This window comes from Hyla sarda, chromosome 3, assembly GCF_029499605.1.
Source record: "Hyla sarda isolate aHylSar1 chromosome 3, aHylSar1.hap1, whole genome shotgun sequence".
Classification (NCBI taxonomy): domain Eukaryota; kingdom Metazoa; phylum Chordata; class Amphibia; order Anura; family Hylidae; genus Hyla; species Hyla sarda.
In genome coordinates, this window is record NC_079191.1 from 423,690,172 (window position 1) to 423,716,558 (window position 26,387).

At 43.1% G+C, this 26,387-nt stretch overlaps 1 protein-coding gene across 7 annotated transcripts in view; it reads left to right on the forward strand.

Moving 5' to 3' along the window:
* The window catches only part of MARK1 (microtubule affinity regulating kinase 1), a 180,425-nt gene that overhangs the window by 95,622 nt on the left and 58,416 nt on the right, over positions 1 to 26,387 (forward strand). For all 7 annotated transcript variants that reach the window (XM_056568384.1, XM_056568382.1, XM_056568381.1 and 4 more), the window contains exons 4-5: positions 13,958 to 14,006; positions 16,375 to 16,440. In XM_056568384.1, coding sequence (XP_056424359.1) covers positions 13,958 to 14,006; positions 16,375 to 16,440 — 115 coding nt within the window. The remainder of the gene's footprint in view (positions 1 to 13,957; positions 14,007 to 16,374; positions 16,441 to 26,387) is intronic.

Genomic DNA, 26,387 nt, shown 5'->3' on the forward strand with positions numbered 1-26,387 from the left:
AGAAGACGCCGGAGCAGCGGGACAGCATCGGGAGCCCCTGGGACAGCATCGGGAGCCCCTGGGACAGCATCGGGAGCGGTGAGGACGCAGTTCGGAGCGACGGGGACAGGTGAGTATTAAATGAACTTTTTACATTGCATGAATCCCTCAACATACGATGGATTCGACAAACGATGGGTCGTTTGGAACGAATTACCATCGTATGTTGAGGAACCACTGTGTGTATATATATATATATATATATGTATGTGTGTGTGTGTGTGTGTGTGTATATATATATATATATATATATATATATATATAATGTATAAATTATCTGGCTTTGCAGAGAGAGGGAGTGGAGTCTCATCACTGCATCTGGTCATCTAATTAGGCTGCTGCTGGAGGTCACCCAGGTGAACTTATTAGACTCATAAGTGGGTTGGAGTCAGTTCACATTATGGGCAGTTTTGATGCATATTCTTATTCAAAGTGTGTTTTTTTTTTTCTTTTCTTTTGTGTTAGAGAAATATGGTTGAGGAGAAAGTGATGTTACCCATAATCGCAATAGAGAGGTTTTATTGAGATCTTTTTACAAATGCAGTAAAATAGCACAATTTTTGCAGCTTTAGGGGAGGTGTATAACTACTATATATCCTGATCCTATAGAGATAGTAGCAGTATACAGATGGAGCTGGAAGTAGGTGTATAACTACTATATATCCTGATACTATAGAGATAGCAGCAGTATACAGATAGAGCTGGAAGTTGGTGTATAACTACTATATATCCTGATCCTATAGAGATAGATAGAGCTGGAGATTCCGAGTGCGGCCAGTGCCGACTGAATCAGTCAGCGCTAGGACCGCGCGGACACTGCAAGCTTCACTAGACTGCAATGTGTTCCGCGAGTATTTCCGTCTGAAGAACGAGCAACCCCATTCTTCAGGCGAAAATTTTCAAGCGCATTTTCCGTTCACAAATTCCGAAGTGTGAATTTGTGAACGGAAACCCATTTACTACACTATATACATTTTAGTAAGTGGAATTTCTGGCTTCAAATTCAAAGCGGAATTGCAGGCGGAAATTCTGTAGTGGGAACCTAGCCTTAAAGGGGTACTCCGATGGAAAACTTTTTTTTTTTTTTTAAATCAACTGGTGCCAGAAAGTCATACAGATTTGTAAATCATTCAGCAGAGAGCTCTGTGTTCTAAAAAGAAAATTAATTTCCTCTGTAGTATTCAGCAGCTAATAAGTACTGGAACGATTAAGATATTTTAATAGAAGTCATTTACAAATCTGTTTAACTTTCTGGCACCAGTTGATTAAAAAAAAAAAAAAAAGTTTTCCACCGGAGTACCCCTTTAATGTTCAGCCTCTAACCTCGGTCCCATGCTGGTCTTATATAACAGTAACTGGGCCGCAAGGTGAACGCCACGAGCCATTATCTGCTCCTCCAAGAAGAAACCGCTCTGCTATCAATCTGTGATCTCATAAAGGGTGGGTTTTAGGTCCTGACTCCACAGGAATAGGATATTTTAAGCCTGGTAACAATTATGATAAAAATAAATGGCTGCACGAGTGAATGTCGCCTGTAACTCTTTGTTGGCCCTTGTGCATTGTCTGTGGGCCTTGGTGCCATATTGCTGCGCTTCTATGTGCCAGGATGCCTGATATCAAAGGAATAATGAAGGTCCATTCAGGCTTAGCTTGTGGTCATGTACTATATATTATTTGGGATTTTTTGGTTATGTTTAGGCATAAATGGCCTATAAGAATGACTTTTTACATTTAATTTGTATATTGTGTTTCTCCTTGAAGAATCGAATTGTTATGCTTGAGTCGTTTCCCAACCAGGGTGCCTTCAGCTGTTGCAAAACTACAACTCCCAGCATGCCCGGACAGCCGAAGGCTGTCCGAGCATGCTGGGGGTTGTAGTTTTGCAACAGCTGAAGTCACCCTGTTCCGGGCACGATGTCACCCTGTTCCGGGCACTTTTTACATTTAATTTGTATATTGTGTTTCTCCTTGAAGAATCGAATTGTTATGCTTGAGTCGTTTCCCAACCAGGGTGCCTTCAGCTGTTGCAAAACTACAACTCCCAGCATGCCCGGACAGCCGAAGGCTGTCCGAGCATGCTGGGGGTTGTAGTTTTGCAACAGCTGAAGTCACCCTGTTCCGGGCACGATGGGAGTTGTAGTTTTGCAACACCTGGAGGCACCCTGGTCCGGGCATGCAGGGAGTTGTAGTTTTGCAGCAGCCAGAGGCACCCTGGTCCGGGCATTCTGGGAGTTGTAGTTCTGCAACAGCTGGAGTCACCCTGGTCAGGGCATGCTGGGAGTTGTGGTTTTGCAACAGCTGGAGGCACCCTGGTCCGGGCACACTGAGAGTTGTAGTTTTGCAACAGCCGAGGCACCCTGGTCCGAGCATGCTGGGAGGTGTCGTTTTGCAACAGCTGGAGGCACCATGGTCCGGGCATGCTGGGAGGTGTAGTTTTGCAACAGCTGTAGGCACCCTGGTCAGGGCATGCTGGGAGGTGTAGTTTTGCAACAGCTGGAGGCCACCTGGTCTTGGCATGCTGGAAGTTGTAGTTTTGCAACAGCCGGAGGCACCCTGGTCCGGGCAAGCTGGGAGTTGTAGTTTTGCAACAGCCGTAGGCACCCTGATCAGGGCATGCTGGGAGTTGTAGTTTTGCAACAGCTGGAGGCACACTGGTCCAGGCATACTGGGAGTTGTAGTTTTGCAACAGCTGGAGGCACACTGGTCCAGGCATACTGGGAGTTGTAGTTTCACAACAGCTGGAGGCGCCCGGGTTGGGAAACACTGTATTACACCATGACTAAACGCACCCCCCTAAATAGAGTGTGTCTTCATAAACAGTGCCATAGGCCCCAAATAAATTATTCCAGAGTGACCTCCCATATATAATGCCAGTGAGCTCCACATAAATGATACCCTAGGGCCCAATATCCCATGCCAGTTGGATAAATCCTGCCAGGAAATGCCATAGGGTCCTGATAAATCCATGCCAGAGAGCCCTCCCATAAATTGTACCAGTTGGCCCTACATAAACATTGCCCAAAGCCCCAGTCTCCTCTGCCAGTGGGAAAAATCCCAGAAATCCTGCCAGTGTACTTCCCATGAATAGTGTCTTTAAGGGGTACTCCACTGGAAAAAATCAACTGGCGCCAGAAAGTTAAACAGATTTGTAAATTACGTCTATTAAAAAAATCTTAATCCTTCCAGTACTTATCAGCTGCTGTATGCTCCACAGGAAGTTTTATTTTATTTCTTTTCAGTCTGACCACAGTGCTCTCTGCTGACACCTCTGTCCATGTCAGGAACTGTCCAGAGCAGGAGCAAATCCCTATAGCAAACCTCTCCTGCTCTGGACAGTTCCTGACATGGACAGAGGTGTCAGCAGAGAGCACTGTGGTCAGACTGGAAAGGAAATTCAAGAATAAAAGAACTTCCTGTGGATCAAACCAGCAGCTGATAACTACCGGAAGGATTAAGATTTTTTAATAGAAGTAATTTACAAATCTGTTTACCCTTCTGGCACCAGTTGATTTAAAAAAAAATAAAAAATAAAATAAAAAATGTTTTCCAGTAAAGTACCCTTTTAAGTCGGTCAGACAGAAAATAACTACACAACTTCCTGTGGAGCATTCAGCAGCTGATAAGTACTGGAATTAAGATTTTTAAATAGAAGTAATTTACAAATCTGTGTTACTTTCTGGCTCTAGTTGATGTAATAAAAAAAAAAAAATAGTTTTCCACTGGAGTACCCCTTTAAGGCTTTAATACACCATGCAGGGGTGCACTCCCATAAATAGTGCCAATGTGGTCTCTATAAACAATACCAATATAGTAGGGCCCTAATAAAATATGTCAGTACCCTATTATATCTAGTGCCAGTGTACTTCTCATAAACAGGGCCACAAGACCCCAATAAACTGTCAGTGCTCTAAAATAAATAGTGCCAATGTGGGCCCTATAAGCAATACTATAGGGACCAGGGGCGTAGCTAGAAATCACGGGGCCCCGGTGCGAAAAATTGCCCTGGGCCCCCTACCACCTAACGACCCTCTTCCCCAATACCGGACGACCCCTCACTTGGCTGCACAAAGATATCCGTGACTACAGTCAGGGGAATACACAACAATATAAGTGACTAACAGGCAGGGCCAGGCAGACAAAACAGGCATTTAAGAATAAGCAGCCTATTTTTCTGGAGGGGGTCCAACTGCTGGGACCCCCACCAATCACCCAATCAGCTGTTGTAAAGCTATAACTCCCATCATGTCTGGAGAGCCTCAGGCATTATACGAGTTGTAGTTTTTCAATAGCTGGAGAGCCACAGATTAGGGTACAGCATCACCCATCATCAATGCGGAACTAACAAGTGACTCCAGCTCTGATGGGACAGTCAGGAGAAAACACAATGATATCAGTGACCTGAGTGACGTCTTCTCTGTTGTCTTTTCTTTTCTTCTTCATCTGGTCCAAACGTCAAGACGTCTTCCAGCTCCATCTTCTCTGCAGAGTCTGACACCCGGACATCATAGGTTCTCACTTTGTCAGTAGATCCTCATCCTCCGTATGAAGACAATAATCATTATTATTCTGCTAAATACTGCACCCCCTCAATATAAAACTACCGTCCACTGTACCTCTTGCATATAATACTGCCACCCAGTGTACTCCCTAAATATAATACTGCCACCTACTGTACCCCCTGAATATAATACTACCACCCACTGTACTCCTTGAATATAATACTACCACCTACTTAATCCCCTGAATATAAAACTACCATCCACTGTACTCCTTGAATATAATACTACCACCTACTTAATCCCCTGAATATAAAACTACCACCCACTGTACTCCTTGAATATAATACTGCCACCTACTTAATCCCCTGAATATAAAACTACCATCCACTGTACTCCTTGAATATAATACTGCCACCCACTGTACTCCCTGAATATAATACTGCCACCCACTGTACTCCCTGAATATAATACTGCCACCCACTGTACCTCTTGCATATAATACTGCCAACCACTGTACTCCCTGAATATAATACTGCCACGGCCACCTACTGTACCCCCTGAATATAATACTACCACCCACTGTACTCCTTGAATATAATACTGCCACCTACTTAATCCCCTGAATATAAAACTACCACCCACTGTACTCCTTGAATATAATACTGCCACACACTGTACCTCTTAAATACAAGGCTGCATTCACACCACGTTTTGTACATACGGGTGCCGGATCCGGCGGGGGGAGGGGCAAACCAGGCACTTCCGTACCCCAGCCGGATCAGCCCGTGACTCCATTTACTTTAATGAGCCTACCGAAGTCAAACAGTGACTCCGGTCGGCTCAGTTTTGACCCGTATGCGGTTTTGTGACCGGACCTAAAACCGTAGTATACTACGGTTTGACTCCAGGCGGCTCATTAAAGTAAATGGAGTCACGGGCTGATCCGGCTGGGGTACGGGAGCGCCCGGTTTGCCCCTCCCCCCGCCGGATCTGGCACCCGTATGTACAAAACGTGGTGTGAATGCAGCCTAATACTGCCACACACTGTGCCCCTAAATATAAACCCTCAGAAATAACCATGCTATACGCTGTACCCTCCCACACATCATACATGCATCTTGCTTACACACATCTATCATTCATATACACATCATTATACATACATACATCCATCATACATACACACGCCACCTCCGGACCCCCCCAAACACATGCATTATACATACATACATCATACATACACAGCATTCATACACACGCCACCTCCGGACCCCCCCCAAACACATGCATTATACATACATACACAGATCATTCATACATCATACATAAATGCACCCGCCGCCTCCAGATCCCTCTGCATAATACATCTCCACACATCATACATATACATCTTGCTTACACACATCATTCATACATCATACATACAGTACATACGCACACATCATTCATACACACGCCACCTCTGGGCCCCCCACACATGTATAATACATACACATCATACATAAACACATATCATACATACACCTGCTGCCTCCAGATCCCCCAACATAATACATGTCCACACATCATACATATATCCTTCTAGCTTACACACATCATACATACATCTTGCTTACACAACATCTATCATTCATACATCATACATACACACACACATCATTCAAACACACGCTGCCTCCAGACCCCAAACCCCCCCCCTATGCATATATACATTGCGCTTGCACCTACATACATACATTACATACATACACAGATTCTACATACATATACATACACAAACGCAATAATACAAAGATACATGTACTCGCACATAACCCCCTCCCCCGGTCCTCGGCCACCTCACCTGCTTACGCCGTGAGTTCTGGGTGATCCGGTCCCGGGAATCCAGCGTCGGAGGCAGCAGGCCTCACGGAAGCTTTAGTGCCCTGGCCAAAGCAGAGTCCCGTTCTACAGCGCGGCCCAGGGGTGCAGGAGGTTGGGCCAGGGGTGCGGGAGGTTGGGGTTCCAGGTTTTTATGGGTCTTAGTTCGGAGGGGGGGGGGGGCACTGCTGGGGGCCCCTACATAGACGGAAGGCCACCAGGAATATGTTGCCGCGGATGTTGGGGTCAGAGGCAGATAGGGAGCACCGGCTCCCATCTGCTTGCCAGCCTTAACATCTTCCTCGGCGCCAGGAGCAAGAAGACGTTTGTGCCTGCGCGGCGCACGTTTGCCTCCAGCAGCCAATCCGCTGCGGCAGGAGGAGGGGTAAGAGCGGCCGCAAACTTAAAGAAAAAAAAAAGTTTTTAAACATTGCATTGAAGCAGACAGCCCACTGGACGGCCCGGCGTGCCCGATATCCAGCCCGGTCCTGGCTGCAGCATAGTATAGTGAAGTGGCCCTGTCGCGATTGCGACCCTTGCGACCTCTATAGCTACGCCACTGATAGGGCCACAATAAATTGTTAGAGTGCTCTAACATAACTTGTGCCAATGGACTCTTGAGAAACAGGGCCATAAGAAATAGTTCTAGAGTACCCTCCCATAACTAGTGCAAGTGTCCAAAAAACAGTGTGATAGGACCTTAGTAAACTGTGAGAACCCCATAAATAGTGCCAGTGTACCACCCATAAAAAGTGCCTCAATAAACCATGCCAAAGCGCCCCCACATGGTGCCAGTATGCTCCCTATAAACTGCCAGAAGGACCCCCATATACACTATCCCAGTGTTTCCTAACCAGGGCGCCTCCAGGTGTTGCAAAACTACAACTTCCAGCATGCCCAGACAGCCTTTGGCTGTCTGGGCATGCTGGGAGTTGTAGTTTTGCAACATCTGGAGGCGCCCTGGTTAGGAAACACTGCATTATCCGATAACCTCTAATACCTGTGCTGAATCTACCATTTAGATGTTGTTTTCTCTCCAGTGAGTGAGATCAATCACTTTATGTTCCTTAATCTGTTAAATGGGCACTCTGATTAAATCTAATACATTTTTGATATTGCACTCCTTATGATAAATAAAAAATCTTTGTAATGTACTTTGTTTAAAAAATTTATAAATAAATGAAGTTTTTTATGTTTTATTTGTGTTTAAAAAAAAGCGTCCACTAGGTGTCTCCCTACTTGTCCAGAGCACATTTCCCCCTATCTCTTGCACAGACTTTGGACTCCTGCTGGCCTGGCAGAAGTCCAAAATCAGGAAATGCTGTGGGGTGTGTGTGCAGCCTCAGCCAATCATAGCTCATCTTACACTGAATTGCTCTGGGCTGTGTGTAGCAGAGTGAGGGAGGAAATTCTCCCCTGTATGGCTTCAGATGATGTCACGCCTGCTGGGGAACACCCCTTCCCAGTCTGTGAATCTGACTGAGACTGAGCAGAAAATACAGAGCAATATCAAGGTAGAAAACTAAAAAATAATAAAAATAAAGGCAGGGGGTGGTTTATCATGATGGGGGCCGTGACCTGGGAGGATTATAACATTTAACAAGGTCATCACAGGCACTCTTAAAGTTATATTCCAAAAATCTTGATAATCTGACACTTATGTATTGTCTGATCTGAAGACCTTAAAGGAGTATTCCGGTGGATTATTATTATTATTTTTTTTATCAACTGGTGCCAGAAAGTTAAACAGATTTGTAAATTACTTCTATAAAAAAAACTTAATCCTTCCAGTACTTATTAGCTGCTGAATACTACAGAGGAAATTGTTTTCTTTTTGGAACACAGTGCTCTCTGCTGACATCTCTGTCCATTTTAGGAACTGTCCAGAGCAGTATAGGTTTGCTATGGGAATTTTCTCCTACTCTGGACAGTTCTTATAATGGACAGAGGTGTCAGCAGAGAGCAGTGTGCTCATGATGTCAGCAAGAGAGAGAGCTCTGTTGTATTCAGCAGCTAATAAGTACTGGAAGGATTAAAAATGTTTTAATAGAAGTAATTTAGAAATCTGTTTAACTTTCTGGCACCAGTTCATTTAAAAAAAGGAAATTCTTCTTTTAATCCTATTCTTACACCGACTGGCACTGATGGGGTTAATGACGTGCGGTGAGCCTATGGCCTTGTATAGATTGCGCTCGGCTTCTTCTATAAATAGAGCTTCATGGGCGTCTTTGTTCCTTCGCTCTCTCATTAGAGGAGAATGATTAGGAGAGTTGTAAATGTTAATAATTTTGTGCCCTTCCATTTGTGCAGCAGCCTGATATCCCGTATACTGAGAGGACTCTCATAAAAAAAATACATATATATATACAGTGATCCCTCAACTTACAATGGCCTCAATATACAATAGTTTCAACATACAATGGTCTTTTCTGGACCATTGTAAGTTGAAATCAGACTCAACATACAATGCTATGGACAGTCCAGATCTGTGAAACATGTCAATGGCCGGAAGAACCGACCAATCAGAATGAGCAATTTACTGGTAAAACACCTGTATTACTGAAGTGTATGCACTGACTGGTGTCTGGTAGCGCCTCCTACAGTACAGGGAGGTATTAAATGTTCTGTACACTTTACCTGTACCAGGGATAGCTGCTTCTTTGGACACCAGGTGAGGGCGGCTCCATGTTACTTTTTTAGGACACTGTGTACTGTACAGGACCCCGAAGAAGCCCCTGTCCTCTACATAGACCAGTGTTTACCTCTTGTCCTTGTAAATTATTCAACCCTCTACATCAGTGTTTCCCAATCAGGGTGCCTCCAGCTGTTGCAAATCTACAACTCCCAGCATGCCCGGACAGCCTTTGGCTGTCCCGGCATGCTGGGAGTTGTAGTTTTGCAACAGCTGGAGGCTCCCTGCTTGGGAAACACTGACATAGACAGTGATTTATAGCTCCCAGCAGATCTTTCTTACTTTTATATGTAAGGATTTGCTTTATCTGTATTACTTATCTACTTATTCTTCTTTAATTCTCACTTTTTCCTATTTTTGGATGACATTTTGGTGCCTTCAGAACCAATTACCAGGTTTCCATAGAGTTCTGGTCTCAACATACAATGGTTTCAACATACAATGGTCGTCCTGGAACCGATTAATTTTGTAACTTGAGGGACCACTGTATGTATATGTGTGTATATATATATATATATCTATATATACATACCCATCCAGACAGAGCCTTTTATTGGCCGCCATGAAGCCTCAGCTCTGGGAGACATATGCGCAAGTCGCACAGCAAATCACTGCTCGCCCAGCGGAGCCTGCGGATCTCATTCCACTTGAAAGGATTTTTGGTAAAAAAAAAAATTATAATAATTAAATGGATGATAGGTGGGTAAATAGTCATCCCGACCTGCAGTGTTCCCCCATCATAAAACCGATCAGCCGCTCTCTGGTTCTAGGACAGTGGTCCCCAAACTGTGGACCTCCAGATGTTGCAAAACTACAACTCCCAGCATGTCCTAGACAGCCTGTCTCTAATGTATATACACAGCTACTAGTCTTATTGGCCCTTTATATGGTTGCCCAGCTATATAGACCCCAGCGGGCTGTTCCGGCCATGTCATTAATCTGCTTATACATATCACATCTGTTACATCTTCTGGTGAGAATATTGTGGAATATTGCTTCTCTATCTGCATAAAAAACAATCAGATAAATAGTGCAGACTGAGATGTGGAATGGCTTTAGCTGTCTGCCGCCCTGCTGTCACTTTTCTGTCATCTCAGTGGCAGCCTGGCCGTAACTCCATCCCGGGTCAGACGAAACAGCGTCCCGCCTCTTCCCTCACACCAATCGGCTTCATCCGAAACTCCCTCATCCAAAACGCCGTCATCCCTCAGACGATTCTCCCTCAGCAGCATGTATAGCAGAGCCGAAACGGTGAAACTTGCACGTGTACTACGGACACTACATGTGATACAGAGTCTGTACAGCATAGCCGACACTGAATAACATGTATAGTAGAGCCGACACTGAATAACATGTATAATAGAGCCGACACTGAATAACATGTATAATAGAGCCGACACTGAATAACATGTATAATAGAGCCGACACTGAATAACATGTATAGTAGAGCCGACACTGAATAACATGTATAGTAGAGCCGACACTGAATAACATGTACAGTAGAGCCGACACTGAATAACATGTATAGTAGAGCCGACACTGAATAACATGTATAGTAGAGCCGACACTGAATAACATGTATAGTAGAGCCGACACTGAATAACATGTATAGTAGAGCCGACACTGAATAACATGTATAATAGAGCCGACACTGAATAACATGTATAATAGAGCCGACACTGAATAACATGTATAATAGAGCCGACACTGAATAACATGTATAGTAGAGCCGACACTGAATAACATGTATAGTAGAGCCGACACTGAATAACATGTACAGTAGAGCCGACACTGAATAACATGTATAGTAGAGCCGACACTGAATAACATGTACAGTAGAGCCGACACTGAATAACATGTATAGTAGAGCCGACACTGAATAACATGTACAGTAGAGCCGACACTGAATAACATGTATAGTAGAGACGACACTGAATAGTATGTATAGTAGAGCCGACACTGAATAACATGTATAGTAGAGACGACACTGAATAACATGTATAGTAGAGCCGACACTGAATAACATGTATAGTAGAGCCGACACTGAATAACATGTATAGTAGAGCCGACACTGAATAACATGTATAGTAGAGCCGACACTGAATAACATGTACAGTAGAGCCGACACTGAATAACATGTACAGTAGAGCCGACACTGAATTACATGTACAGTAGAGCCGACACTGAATTACATGTACAGTAGAGCCGACACTGAATAACATGTATAATAGAGCCGACACTGAATAACATGTATAATAGAGCCGACACTGAATAACATGTATAGTAGAGCCGACACTGAATAACATGTATAGTAGAGCCGACACTGAATAACATGTATAGTAGAGCCGACACTGAATAACATGTATAGTAGAGACGACACTGAATAACATGTATAGTAGAGACGACACTGAATAACATGTATAGTAGAGCCGACACTGAATAACATGTATAGTAGAGACGACACTGAATAGTATGTACAGCAGAGCCGACACTGAATAACATGTATAGTAGAGCCGACACTGAATAACATGTATAGTAGAGCCGACACTGAATAACATGTATAGTAGAGCCGACACTGAATAACATGTATAGTAGAGCCGACACTGAATAACATGTATAGTAGAGCCGACACTGAATAACATGTACAGTAGAGCCGACACTGAATAACATGTATAGTAGAGCCGACACTGAATAACATGTATAGTAGAGCCGACACTGAATAACATGTATAGTAGAGCCGACACTGAATAACATGTATAGTAGAGCCGACACTGAATAACATGTATAGTAGAGCCGACACTGAATAACATGTATAGTAGAGCCGACACTGAATAACATGTACAGTAGAGCCGACACTGAATAACATGTATAGTAGAGCCGACACTGAATAACATGTATAGTAGAGCCGACACTGAATAACATGTATAGTAGAGCCGACACTGAATAACATGTATAGTAGAGCCGACACTGAATAACATGTACAGTAGAGCCGACACTGAATAACATGTACAGTAGAGCCGACACTGAATAACATGTACAGTAGAGCCGACACTGAATAACATGTACAGTAGAGCCGACACTGAATAACATGTACAGTAGAGCCGACACTGAATAACATGTATAGTAGAGCCGACACTGAATAACATGTATAATAGAGCAGACACTGAATAACATGTATAGTAGAGCCGACACTGAATAACATGTATAGTAGAGCCGACACTGAATAACATGTATAGTAGAGCCGACACTGAATAACATGTATAGTAGAGACGACACTGAATAGTATGTATAGTAGAGCCGACACTGAATAACATGTATAGTAGAGCCGACACTGAATAGTATGTATAGTAGAGCCGACACTGAATAGTATGTATAGTAGAGACGACACTGAATAACATGTATAGTAGAGCCGACACTGAATAATATGTACAGTAGAGCCGACACTGAATAACATGTATAGTAGAGCCGACACTGAAGAACATGTATAGTAGAGCCGACACTGAATAACATGTATAGTAGAGCAGACACTGAATAACATGTATAGTAGAGCCGACACTGAATAGTATGTATAGTAGAGCCGACACTGAATAGTATGTATAGTAGAGCCGACACTGAATAACATGTATAGTAGAGCCGACACTGAATAATATGTACAGTAGAGCCAACACTGAATAACATGTATAGTAGAGCCGACACTGAAGAACATGTATAGTAGAGCCGACACTGAATAACATGTATAGTAGAGCAGACACTGAATAACATGTATAGTAGAGCAGACACTGAATAACATGTATAGTAGAGCAGACACTGAATAACATGTATAGTAGAGCCGACACTGAATAACATGTATAGTAGAGCCGACACTGAATAACATGTATAGTAGAGCCGACACTGAATAACATGCATAGTAGAGCCGACACTGAATAACATGTATAGTAGAGCCGACACTGAACAACATGTATAGTAGAGCCGACACTGAATAGTATGTACAGCAGAGCAGACACTGAATAACATGTATAGTAGAGCCGACACTGAATAGTATGTACAGCAGCGCCGATACCGAATAGTATGTACAGCAGCGCCGACACCGAATAGCAGGTACAGCAGAGCCGACGCCGAATTGCAGGTACAGCAGAGCCGACACCGAATAGCAGGTACAGCAGAGCCGACACCGAATAGCAGGTACAGCAGAGCCGACACCGAATAGCAGGTACAGCAGAGCCGACACCGAATAGCAGGTACAGCAGAGCCGACACAGAATAGCAGGTACAGCAGAGCCGACACCGAATAGCAGGTACAGCAGAACCCGTATACCAGAGAGCCGACACTGACTCTGCTCTACTACACAGCAGGAAGGTTTTTCGTCTGAGGGATGACAGAGTTTCGGATGAGGGAGTTTCGGATGACGGTGGAGGGAGTTGCAGCTGACACCTTGGTCAGAGGAAGGAGGCGGGACGCTGTCTTGGCTGACGGGGGACGGAGTTATGGCTGACGGCTGATGATGTCCTGAAATGGACACCGTACTGGCCCTGAGTTCACATTTTAGCTATTTTCAACTTTTTGGTCTTGGCTTACGTAGTTTTCAGCCAAATTCTGCCAACAGTTCCCACTTAAGGCCTTTACTTCTACCATATGTGCAGTTTGTAAAACCCCCCTCACTTTTATGGCAGTGGCAATTTGCTTGTTGAGAGAGAGAGAGGGGGGGGGGGCACATAATGTAAAGCTGGACCCCAATCCGAATGCAGCCCCCGGGCCCTGTCTTTTTATACCATAGGACCTTTCTAATTAGTGCTGCCTGATTCTGCCAAGTCTTTGCTTTGTTACATACATTATAATGGCAATTTTCTTTTCTTTTTTTTTTTTTTAGTTATTTCGGGAAGTCCGAATAATGAAGATCCTAAATCACCCGAATATTGGTAAGATGCCATAGTAAAGATTTATATAATTTTAGTGTTCGTTTCCTGCAAAAATTTCTTATTAGTATTAAGCAATTGTCTAATATCTATCTAACTCATATCTATCTATCTTATGTCTATCTATCTCTCTCATATCTATCTATCTATCTCATATCTATCTATCTCATACCTATCTATCTCATATCTATCTATCTCATATCTATCTCATATCTATCTCATATCTATCTATCTATCTCATATCTATCTATCTCATATCTATCTATCTCATATCTATCTATCTATCTCATATCTATCTTTCTATCTCATATCTATCTATCTCATATCTATCTCATATCTAATCTATCTCATATCTATCTCATATCTATCTCATATCTATCTATCTATCTATCTCATATCTATCTCATATCTATCTCATATCTATCTCATATCTATCTCATATCTATCTCATATCTATCTCATATCTATCTATCTATCTGTCTATCTCATGTCTGTCTATCTCATGTCTGTCTATCTCATGTCTGTCTATCTCATGTCTGTCTATCTCATGTCTGTCTATCTCATGTCTGTCTATCTCATGTCTGTCTATCTCATGTCTGTCTATCTCATGTCTGTCTATCTCATGTCTGTCTATCTCATGTCTGTCTATCTCATGTCTGTCTATCTCATGTCTGTCTATCTCATGTCTGTCTATCTCATGTCTGTCTATCTCATGTCTGTCTATCTCATGTCTGTCTATCTCATGTCTGTCTATCTCATGTCTGTCTATCTCATGTCTGTCTATCTCATGTCTGTCTATCTCATGTCTGTCTATCTCATGTCTGTCTATCTCATGTCTGTCTATCTCATGTCTGTCTATCTCAGTCTATCTATCTCTCTATCTATCTATTATTTTAGTGTTTTAGTTTCCTGTAAAATTTCTTATTAGTGTTAAGCAATTGTCTAATATCTATCTACAGTGGGGGAAAAAAGTATTGTCATCATAGGTATAACCTCAACTATGAGAGACAGAATGAGGAAAAAAAAAAATCACATTGTCTGATTTTTAAAGAATTTATTTGCAAATGATGGTGGAAAATAAGTATTTGGTCAAATACAAACGTTCATCTCAATACTTTGTTATATACCCTTCGTTGGCAATGACAGAGGTCAAACGTTTTCTGTAAGTCTTCACTAGGTTTTCACACACTGTTGCTGGTATTTTGGCCCGTTCCTCCATTCAGATCTCCTCAGTGATGTTTTGGGGCTGTCGCTGGGCAACACGGACTTTCAACTCCCACCAAAGGTTTTCTATGGGGTTAAGATCTGGAGACTGGATGGGCTACTCCAGGACCTTGAAATGCTTCTTACGAAGCCACTCCTCCATTGCCTGGGTGGTGTTTTTGGGCTCATTGTCATGCTGAAAGACCCAGCAACGTTTCATCTTCAATGCCCTCGCTGATGGAAGGAGGTTTTCACTCAAAATCTCACGATACATGGCCCCATGCTTCACGGTAGGTATGGTGTTCTTTGGATGCAACTCGGCATTCTTTCTCCTCCAAACACGACAAGTTGAGTTTTTATCAAAAAGTTCTACTTTGGTTTCATCTGACCATGTGACCTTCTCCCATTACTCTTCTGAATCATCCAACTGCTAGCAAACTTCAGACAGGCCTGGACATGTACTGGCTTTAGCAGGGGGACATATCTGGCACTGCATGATTTGAGTCCCTGGTGGCGTAGTGTGTTACTGATAGTAGCCTTTGTTACTTTGTTCCCAGCTCTCTGCAGGTCATTCACTAGGTCCCCCTGTGTGGTTCTGGGATTTTTGCTCACCGTTCTTGTGATTATTCTGACACCACGGGGTGAGATCTTGCGTGGAGCCCCAGATCGAGGGAGATTATCAGTGGTCTTGTATGTCTTCCATTTTCTAATAATTGCTCCCACAGTTGATTTCTTCACACCAAGCTGCTTGCCTATTGCAGATTTAGTCTTCCCAGCCTGCTGCAGGTCTACAATTCTGTTTCTGGTGTCCTTCGACAGCTCTTTGGTCTTGGCCATAGTGGAGTTTGGAGTGTGACTGACTGAGGTTGTGGACAGGTGTCTTTTATACTGGTAACAAGTTCAAACAGGAGCCATTAATACAGGTAACGAGTGGAGGACAGAGGAGACTCTTAAAGAAGAAGTTACAGGTCTGTGAGAGCCAGAAATCTTGCTTGTTTGTAGGTGACCAATACTTATTTTCCACCATAATTTGGCCTCTCATCTTTTTAAGTGGTAGAACTTGCACAATTGGTGGCTGACTAAATACTTTTTTTTGCCCCACTGTATCTATCTCATATCTATCTCTCTATCTATATCTATCATCTCATTAACTCTCTCGTTCTTTCAGTTAAACTCTTTGAAGTCATAGAAACTGAGAAGACATTATACCTAATAATGGAATATGCAAGCGGGGGTGAGTCTATATATTGTACATGATGTTTGTATCTGCCATACGTGACCTCACAGTTTGGACGAACCTTGTATACCTTCAATCTAAAACTATTGATGGACACTGACTTTGGCATGGACTGTTGTGTAATTATATGACCTCTATACTAACCTCATATAATGTTTATTTTCCCACTTTGATTCAAATGGATATCGATACTTTGATTATTTAGCCACTTGATCCGTACAACCAGCTACAATTTCTGTGCATCCCAATGTTGCAGTTTTCATAAATATGTATTATATATATATATATATATATATGTGTGTGTGTGTTTATATATATATATATATATATATATATATATATACTGTGCTTGTGTGTGTGTGTGTGTGTGTGTGTGTGTATATATATATATATATATGTATATATATATATATGTGTATATATATATATATATATATACATACACATACACACACACACACACACACACACACATATATATATATATATATATATATATATATATATATATTCATATGTAATTTTTATTAAAAAAATGTAAGTTGCATGAAGGCGCCCTTCTATCTATCTTGTTTTACCCTCCACCTGACCTCACGTGCGTTACTATAATACAGTTGTGTAATCTTGCTTTGCTTTTGATCTGTTTTCTTGTTTTATAGCCAATATTTATTGGCAGATATCTTTCCAATGGTCAAAGGTTCTCAGTTTATCAATTTTCAGTTTTCTTCCGTATTCTATTAGTGGCTTTTCGAGGTAGTAGAAAAGAATGTCCTAATCGGCTGAATAATAATAGAACATAAAAAAATAAAGACAGTCTACAGCGGCCGGACTAGGCCTCAATGTTAAAGGGGTTATCCAGGAAAAAAAACGCCCAGTTTAGAAGAGGTTTGCTATGGGGATTTGCTTCTAAACTGGGCGTTTCCCGATACAGGTGTCATCAGAGAGCACTTAGACAGAAAAGAACAACCTTAACTTCAGAAGCTCATAAGTACTGAAAGGATTAAGATTTTTTAATAGAAGTAATTTACAAATCTGTTGAATTTTCTGGAGCCAGTTGATATATAAAAATTTTTTATTTCCTGGATAACCCCTAATCAGACAGAAACCTATGACTATAATACAGTGTTCCCCCATACCAGTGTGCCTCCAGCTGTTGCAAAACTACAACTCCCAGCATGCCCGGACAGCAAACGGCTGTCCAGGCATGCTGGGGGTTGTAGTTTTGCAACAGCAGAAGGCACGCTGGTTGGGAAACACTGCTCTAAAAGTTGGTTTCAAGCTAAATTCACAGGATAGGGAATAAATGATCAGTTCCTGGTGGTCCGACTAAGGGTCCCACTGGTCTATTATGTCCCCCAATTGAGTGGTGTGACAGTGGAGCAAGTGCTCTCCCACTTCATTACATCTTTATTGGACTAACAGATAGTGGGGTAGAGCGTTCCGACTGTCTCCCTTAGGCAGTGTTCACACATTTTAATTGCAATAACGTTGAATACAAAGCCAGGAATGGATCTGAAAAGAGGGGAAGCCTCACAGAATGACAAACTTTGCTTGTCCAGGGTCTCTTGACGAAAGGTTAAAGGGTTACTCCGCTGGAAAACATTTTTTTTTTTTTTATCAACTGTTCCCAGAAAGTTAAACAGATTTGTAAATTACTTCTATTACAAAAACTTAATCTGTCCAGCTGCTGTATGCTCCAGAGGAAGTTGTGTATTTTTTTCCAGTCTGACCACAGTGCTCTCTGCTGACACCTCTGTCCATGTCAGGAACTGTGCAGAGGAGGGGAGGTTTGCTATGGGGATTTGCTTCTACTCTGGACAGTTCCTAAAATGGACAGAGGTGTCAGCAGAGAGCACTGTGGTCAGACAAAAACGAACTACACAACTTCCTCTGGAGCATACAGCAGCTAAGTACTGGAAGAATTAAGATTTTTTAATAGAAGTAACTTACAAATCTGTTTAACTTTTTCTGGCACCAGTTGACTTAAAACAAATGTTTTCCAGCAGAGTACCCCTTTAATAACAAAGGGTCTCCCTCTGGTGCCCTCAGCGATCTGCTGTGATAAGGGGAGAAATCTGAAAGTGTTGAGATTTTCTGCAGCGCCCCCATGGAAGGGAAATGAAGCATAACACTGTGACCATTTACATCAATGTGTAATACAGGACAGGTCAAGTCGTCCAGAGCGAGAGACGCTCTTTGAAGTCACCCTCTACTCTGGCCAAAAGATGGGATCCTGAACAGAGGACCCCCTTCCATTAACCAAGATTTCCTTGATTGGGTGGTTGATTTGGGTTTTTTAACCTGTTAAAGCAGTGGTTTCCAAACAGTGTGCCTTCAGCTGTTGCAACACATCAATTCGCAGCATGCCCGGACAGCTGTTGGCTGTCGGGGCATGGTGGGAGTTATAGTTTTGCAACAGCTGGATGCACACTGTTTGGAAAACACTGCTTTAAAGCCTATCATAGTTACATAGTTACATAGTTATCTGTCATTTCATGTCATGACTTTTCAGGATAAGCTTCCCTGTGTGTACATAATGAGCAGCACTATTTCTGAACATTATATAGTCATGGCTGTAAATGTTGGCACCCCTGAAATTTTTCTATAAAGTGAAGTATTTCTCACAGTAAAGGATTGCAGTAACACATGTTTTGCTATATACATGTTTATTCCCTTTGTGTGTATTGGAACTAAACCAAAAAAAGGGAGGAAAAAAAGCAAATTGGACATAATGTCGCCAAACTCCAAAAATGGTCTGGACAAAATTATTGGCACCCTTTAAAAATTGTGTAAAAATAAGATTGTTTCAAGCATGTGATGCTCCTTTAACTCACCTGGGGCAAGTAACAGATGTGGGCGATATAAAATCAAACCTGAAAGCAGATAAAAAGGAGAGAAGTTCACTTAGTCTTTGCATTGTGTGTCTGTGTGTGCCACACTAAGCATGGACAACAGAAAGAGGAGAAAATAACTGTCTGAGGACTTGAGAGGCTAAATTGTGGAAAAATATCAACAATCTTAAGGTTACAAGTCCATCTCTAGAGATCTAGATTTGCCTTTGTCCACAGTGCGCAACATTATCAAGAAGTTTGCAACCCATGGCACTGTAGCTAATCTCCCTGGGCGTGAACGGAAGAGAATAATTGATGAAAGGTGTCAACGCAGGATAGTCCGGATGGTGGATAAGCAGCCCCAAACAAGTTCCAAAGATATTCAAGTTGTCCTGCAGGCTCAGGGAACATCAGTGTCAGCGTGAACTCTCCATCGGCATTTAAATGAAATGAAACGCTATGGCAGGAGACCCAGGAGGACCCCACTGCTGACACAGAGACATAAAAAAGCAAGACTAGATTTAGCCAAAATGAACTTGAGTAAGCCAAAATCCTTCTGGGAAAACGTCTTGTGGACAGATGAGACGAAGATAGAGCTTTTTGGGAAAGCACATCATTCTACTGTTTACCGAAAACGGAATGAGGCCTACAAAGAAAAGAACACAGTACCTACAGTGAAATATGGTGGAGGTCAATGATGTTTTGGGGTTGTTTTGCTGCCTCTGGCACTGGGGGCCTTGAATGTGTGCAAAGCATCATGAAATCTGAGGATTACCAATGGATTTTGGGTCGCACTGTACAGCCCAGTGTCAGAAAGCTGGGTTTGAGTCGAGATCTTGGGTCTTCCAGCAGGACAATGACCCAAAACATACGTCAAAAAGCCCCAGACATGGATGACAACAAAGCGCTGGAGAGTTCTGAAGTGTCAGCAAAGAGTCCAGATCTAAATCCCATTGATCCCCTGTAGAGAGATCTTATAATTGCTTCCAATAAGAGAGACCTGGAGCAGTTTGTAAAGGAAGAGTGGTCCAACATTCCGGCTGAGAGGTGTAAGAAGCTTGTTGATGGTTATAGGAAGCGACTGATTTCAGTTATTTTTTCCAAAGGGCGTGCAACCAAATATTTAGTTAAGGGTGCCAATAATTTTGTCCAGCCCATTTTTGGAGTTTGGTGACATTATGTCCAATTTGCTTTTTTTTCCTCCCTTTTTGGTTTAGTTCCAATACACACAAAGGTAATAAACATGTGTATAGCAAAACATGTGTTACTGCAATCCTTTTCTGTGAGAAATACTTTATTTTCTAGAAAAATTTTGGGGGTGCCAACATTTACGGCCATGACTGTGTAACTTGTATATGGTATTTTTTGGCAGATTTCTATTGGAGGCTTCCAGAGCTGGTGGATGAGAGATCCCTCCTTACACTTAATTTTCTTCCCTTGAGCACCCTCCTCCCCCCTCTCAATAGACTTATATTGCTTGTCTTGAGCTTCCTCCTTCCCTCTCTATAGACTTGTATTGCTTGCTTTGAGCTTCCTCCTTTCCCCTCCTATAGACTTGTATTGCTTGTCTTAAGCTCCCTCCTTCCCCCTCTATAGACTTGTATTGCTTGTCTTGAGCTCCCTCCTCCCCCTCTATAGACTTGTATTGCTTGTCTTGAGCTTCCTCCTACCCCCTCTATAGACTTGTATTGCTTGTATTGAGCTCCCTCCTTCCCCCTCTATAGACTTGTATTGCTTGTCTTGAGCTTCCTCCTTCCCCCTCTATAGACTTGTATTGCTTGTCTTGAGCTCCCTCCTTCCCCCTCTATAGACTTTTATTGCTTGTCTTGAGCTTCCTCCTTCCCCCTCTATAGACTTGTATTGCTTGTCTTGAGCTTCCTCCTTCCCCCTCTATAAACTTGTATTGCTTGTCTTGAGCTTCCCCCTCTATAGACTTGTATTGCTTGTCTTGAGCTTCCTCCTTCCCCCTCTATAAACTTGTATTGCTTGTCTTGAGCTTCCTCCTTCCCCCTCTATAGACTTGTATTGCTTGTCTTGAGCTCCCTCCTTCCCCCTCTATAGACTTGTATTGCTTGTCTTGAGCTTCCTCCCTCTATAGACTTGTATTGCTTATCTTGAGCTCCCTCCTTCCCCCTCTATAGACTTGTATTGCTTGTCTTGAGCTCCCTCCTTCCCCCTCTATAGACTTGTATTGCTTGTCTTGAGCTCCCTCCTTCCCCCTCTATAGACTTGTATTGCTTGTCTTGAGCTTCCTCCTTCCCCCTCTATAGACTTGTATTGCTTGTCTTGAGCTTCCTCCTTCCCCCTCTATAGACTTGTATTGCTTGTCTTGAGCTTCCTCCTTCCTCCCTCTATAGACTTGTATTGCTTATCTTGAGCTCCCTCCTTCCCCCTCTATAGACTTGTATTGCTTGTCTTGAGCTCCCTCCTTCCCCCTCTATAGACTTGTATTGCTTGTCTTGAGCTCCCTCCTTCCCCCTCTATAGACTTGTATTGCTTGTCTTGAGCTTCCTCCTTCCCCCTCTATAGACTTGTATTGCTTGTCTTGAGCTTCCTCCTTCCCCCTCTATAGACTTGTATTGCTTGTCTTGAGCTCCCTCCTTCCCCCTCTATAGACTTTTATTGCTTGTCTTGAGCTTCCGCCTTCCCCCTCTATAGACTTGTATTGCTTGTCTTGAGCTTCCTCCTTCCCCCTCTATAGACTTGTATTGCTTGTCTTGAGCTTCCCCCTCTATAGACTTGTATTGCTTGTCTTGAGCTCCCTCCTTCCCCCTCTATAAACTTGTATTGCTTGTCTTGAGCTTCCTCCTTCCCCCTCTATAAACTTGTATTGCTTGTCTTGAGCTTCCTCCTTCCCCCTCTATAGACTTGTATTGCTTGTCTTGAGCTCCCTCCTTCCCCCTCTATAGACTTGTATTGCTTGTCTTGAGCTTCCTCCTTCCTCCCTCTATAGACTTGTATTGCTTATCTTGAGCTTCCTCCTTCCCCCTCTATAGACTTGTATTGCTTGTCTTGAGCTTCCTCCTTCCCCCCTCTATAGACTTGTATTGCTTGTCTTGAGCTCCCTCCTTCCCCCTCTATAGACTTGTATTGCTTGTCTTGAGCTCCCTCCTTCCCCCTCTATAGACTTGTATTGCTTGTCTTGAGCTCCCTCCTTCCCCCTCTATAGACTTGTATTGCTTGTCTTGAGCTTCCTCCTTCCCCTCTATAGACTTGTATTGCTTGTCTTGAGCTCCCTCCTTCCCCCTCTATAGACTTGTATTGCTTGTCTTGAGCTTCCTCCTTCCCCTCTATAGACTTGTATTGCTTGTCTTGAGCTTCCTCCTTCCTCCCTCTATAGACTTGTATTGCTTATCTTGAGCTCCCTCCTTCCCCCTCTATAGACTTGTATTGCTTGTCTTGAGCTCCCTCCTTCCCCCTCTATAGACTTGTATTGCTTGTCTTGAGCTCCCTCCTTCCCCCTCTATAGACTTGTATTGCTTGTCTTGAGCTTCCTCCTTCCCCCTCTATAGACTTGTATTGCTTGTCTTGAGCTTCCTCCTTCCCCCTCTATAGACTTGTATTGCTTGTCTTGAGCTCCCTCCTTCCCCCTCTATAGACTTTTATTGCTTGTCTTGAGCTTCCGCCTTCCCCCTCTATAGACTTGTATTGCTTGTCTTGAGCTTCCTCCTTCCCCCTCTATAGACTTGTATTGCTTGTCTTGAGCTTCCCCCTCTATAGACTTGTATTGCTTGTCTTGAGCTCCCTCCTTCCCCCTCTATAAACTTGTATTGCTTGTCTTGAGCTTCCTCCTTCCCCCTCTATAAACTTGTATTGCTTGTCTTGAGCTTCCTCCTTCCCCCTCTATAGACTTGTATTGCTTGTCTTGAGCTCCCTCCTTCCCCCTCTATAGACTTGTATTGCTTGTCTTGAGCTTCCTCCTTCCTCCCTCTATAGACTTGTATTGCTTATCTTGAGCTTCCTCCTTCCCCCTCTATAGACTTGTATTGCTTGTCTTGAGCTTCCTCCTTCCCCCCTCTATAGACTTGTATTGCTTGTCTTGAGCTCCTTCCTTCCCCCTCTATAGACTTGTATTGCTTGTCTTGAGCTCCCTCCTTCCCCCTCTATAGACTTGTATTGCTTGTCTTGAGCTCCCTCCTTCCCCCTCTATAGACTTGTATTGCTTGTCTTGAGCTTCCTCCTTCCCCTCTATAGACTTGTATTGCTTGTCTTGAGCTCCCTCCTTCCCCCTCTATAGACTTGTATTGCTTGTCTTGAGCTTCCTCCTTCCCCTCTATAGACTTGTATTGCTTGTCTTGAGCTTCCTCCTTCCCCTCTATAGACTTGTATTGCTTGTTTTAAGCATCCTCCTTCCCCCCCTCTATAGACTTGTATTGCTTGTCTTGAGCTTCCTCCTTCCCCTCTATAGACTTGTATTGCTTGTCTTGCACAAAGGACAAAGCTGAGATGTTTTCAGAGAAGTTGTTTTGAGCAGTAGAATAGAGGGGGTGAAAAGTTTGATAAGAGGAGAGAGAAGTATTTTCTTTTGCTACAAAGTTTCTTATATTTGCTTGTGCCATGATCTCTGCAAAGTTTATGACAGCGCATTTATAAGTAATTTTTTGTCCCATTTCTGGTTTAAGGGGTGCTGCAGTCTTACATTTACCCACTATCCGCAGCATAGGGGATAAGTGTCTGATCCCGGGGGATCAAAACGCCGGGACCCCCATACGGGGACCCGGCATTGCTGCGACTCTGTAAGGTTGACATCATGCCCCTTCATACAGAGGCGGGGATGCACGAATGCTGCATCTCCGCTTCTTCCATAGAGATGCATGGAGGGGATGTGTCGGCCGCGGTGTCAGGCTGTGGCCATCAAGCCTCCTGCACGGGAGAGCCGGGACCCCGTACAGGAGATCGCGGGGGTCCCAGCGTTCGTACCCCCTGCAATCAGACACTTTCCCCCAACCAGCCTGCATCCATCTGTTGCAAAACTACAACTCCCAGCATGCCCAGACAGCCTTTGGCTGTCCGGGCATGCTGGGAGTTGTAGTTTTGCAGCAGCTGGAGGCACCCTGGTTAAGAAACACTGGTCTACCAGAACATCAGGCTCTGTTTTTATAGCACCCGACGAGTTCGCTTTTCGTCTCGCTTAATGTCTCCTGTGGTTTCAAAGTATTCCTGATGACCGTCTGGAGCGCGCCCTTAGGGGATGGTAAGAAAGCATTGACTGGTCGTCTCCTTCCCCGCAGCGGCCATGACAGACTGATGACTGGTGACGCTGCATTTCCAGTAGATCCTATAACCCTCCAGACATATTGCTTCATCTAAGTGCGAGTTACTGAAAACTATTACTTATTTATGGTCATCTGGTATGGAGTTAACGTCTTGTAGGGTACTGCTTGTAATTGGGTCTATTCCAGACAAGGGGGAATGTCACTGAAGATGATAAACGGGTTTTATTACCATAAGTAAAAATTCTATTCAGTTGTTTGAGGTCTGTTAATCCCCTGGATAAACAAAGATACAAGGTAAAATTATGACTGCCTGCAGCCACCACTAGAGGGAGCTCACTGCATACTTTTTAACCCCCTATCCATATTATCAGAGATAAAGAACGGGCACAGGGAGTTGAGCCCCACCCCCCAGTGTATTACTCTGAAATTAGAGATAACTCTGATCCTGGCTATATAAACCCCTTAGATGCCATGATCAATAGTGACTGTGGCGTATAGGTGGTTAGAAACCCCATGGCCGTCCCCTCTGATCAAATCAAACAGTTATTTCTATGGGATCACAATAGATAGTACTTATTCACCTCTATGAGATCAGGATATATAGTAGTTCTACTTCTCCCCTCCAGCTCTATCTATATACTGCGGCTGCTATTTCTATTAGATCTGTAGGGGTATGACTACTATATATCCTGATCCATCTGTATACTGCTGCTGCTATTTCTATGGGGTCAGGATATATAGTAGTTCTACTTCTCCCCTCCAGCTCTATCTATATACTGCGGCTGCTATTTCTATGGGATCAGGATATATAGTAGTCATATCCCTACAGATCTATCTGTATACTGCTGCTGCTATTTCTATGGGATCAGGATATATAGTAGTCATACCCCTACAGATCTATCTGTATACTGCTGCTGCTATTTCTATGGGATCAGGATATATAGTAGTTCTACTTCTCCCCTCCAGCTCTATCTATATACTGCGGCTGCTATTTCTATAAGATCAGGATATATAGTAGTCATATCCCTGCAGATCTATCTGTATACTGCTGCTGCTATCCTAATGGAATCAAGATATATAGTAGTTATAAACCTCCCCTCCAGCTCTATCTGTATACTGCTGCTGTCTCAATGAGATCAGGATATATGGTAGTCATACACTTCTCATCCAGCTCTATCTGTATACTGCTGCTATCTATATGGGATCAGGATATATAGTAGTTATAACTCTACCCTCCGGCTCTATCTGTATACTGCTGCACTCTCTATGGTATGGGAATTATACATCTCTTCTGAGGCTGTGTTCACACACTCAGTTTCTTGCTGCGATTCTAGTGTTTTTGCCATGATTTTCTCAACACCCTGGCAAAAATAGATGCTGTTTTCCGCAATGGTGCAAATCACAGTAAAAAATGTTAACTAGTGCTGCAGTTTTTATTGCAAGTTTGGCTAATTACAGCACAAGAATTTAAAGTGTGAACACAGCCTAAAGACCTTAAATCTTCATAAAACACCTCAATTGTGAATACAGGTCAAATCACTTTCGTCTGATAGCAGTATTTCTTTGAATAATAAGAGGATTTGTAGGAAATGTAGGCAGCATTATCAAGTAAATTCAGTGATTGGATTTGAAATCGGAAACTGCTGAAAATCCATGCCTGCCGCATTAGCTAAAATAGGTAAGCACAAAGCATACGCAAGAACCTCTACATGCATCTTCTTGACTAAGAAAATGCATGTAGTGTGAACGGACACCAGCCCACTTATGAGTCTAATCTGTTCTACTGGGTGACCTCCAACACTAGCAGCCTTAGATGACCAGGTGCACTGGTCAAACGCCACACCCTCAGCCAGAGGATTTATGTTAAATGTAGGCAGCATTATTAAAAGGGTACTCC